We start from the raw sequence: 529 nt of genomic DNA, 5'->3' as shown, positions 1-529 counted from the left end.
GACTTCCATGTCTTTTTTGATTACAAAACTGGACGAATGTAAAATATGGAACCTTTATCATTTCTGCTGTCAGATTTCTGGTCATCTGTAAAGCAGTTTGAATTGCACCAACCCATGAAAAGATGCAGTACAAATAAAGTTTGAATTGATTGAAATGTAAGGAAAACATGGAGGCAAAAACAAGCAGAAAGGAAGAGAGGTAAATAAACTAAACTGCTTTGTTGTATGATGTAATTTTATCAGGTAAAATTCTCACCTCTGACATCAATGCAGACCGCCGTAAAATTTTCTTCACAGCTGTCATCATTCCACATTCCATTATTATACATCCGTCCACAGTTTTCTCCACTGTTTTTATTGTTTGGTTCTTTAGGGGCCCAATTTCTGTACTCCCCCAAACTTCTGTCTGACAGCGACCACCTCCAGCTGTTCACATCGTCATACAGCCCTATCCATGCTAGCTGGAATCAACATCTTGTCATTAGCTTCAAATATGATATTAAGTATATGTCCTTGACCAACTTTTAAA

At 37.2% G+C, this 529-nt stretch overlaps 1 protein-coding gene across 1 annotated transcript in view; it reads left to right on the top strand.

The window, feature by feature from the left end:
- The window catches only part of LOC147817683 (uncharacterized), a 15,367-nt gene that overhangs the window by 10,407 nt on the left and 4,431 nt on the right, over window positions 1-529 (top strand). The window contains exon 7 of the mRNA XM_087169857.1: window positions 74-87. Within this exon, the coding sequence (XP_087025983.1) occupies window positions 74-87 (14 nt within the window). The remainder of the gene's footprint in view (window positions 1-73; window positions 88-529) is intronic.

This window comes from Seriola lalandi, unplaced genomic scaffold (assembly GCF_002814215.2).
Source record: "Seriola lalandi dorsalis isolate HSWRI2012SDOR001 ecotype SW California unplaced genomic scaffold, Sedor1 jcf7180002054917, whole genome shotgun sequence".
Taxonomy (NCBI): Eukaryota; Metazoa; Chordata; class Actinopteri; order Carangiformes; family Carangidae; genus Seriola; species Seriola lalandi.
The sequence above is the reverse complement of the archived record's forward strand: the minus strand, read 5'-3'. Positions and strand labels throughout refer to the sequence as shown.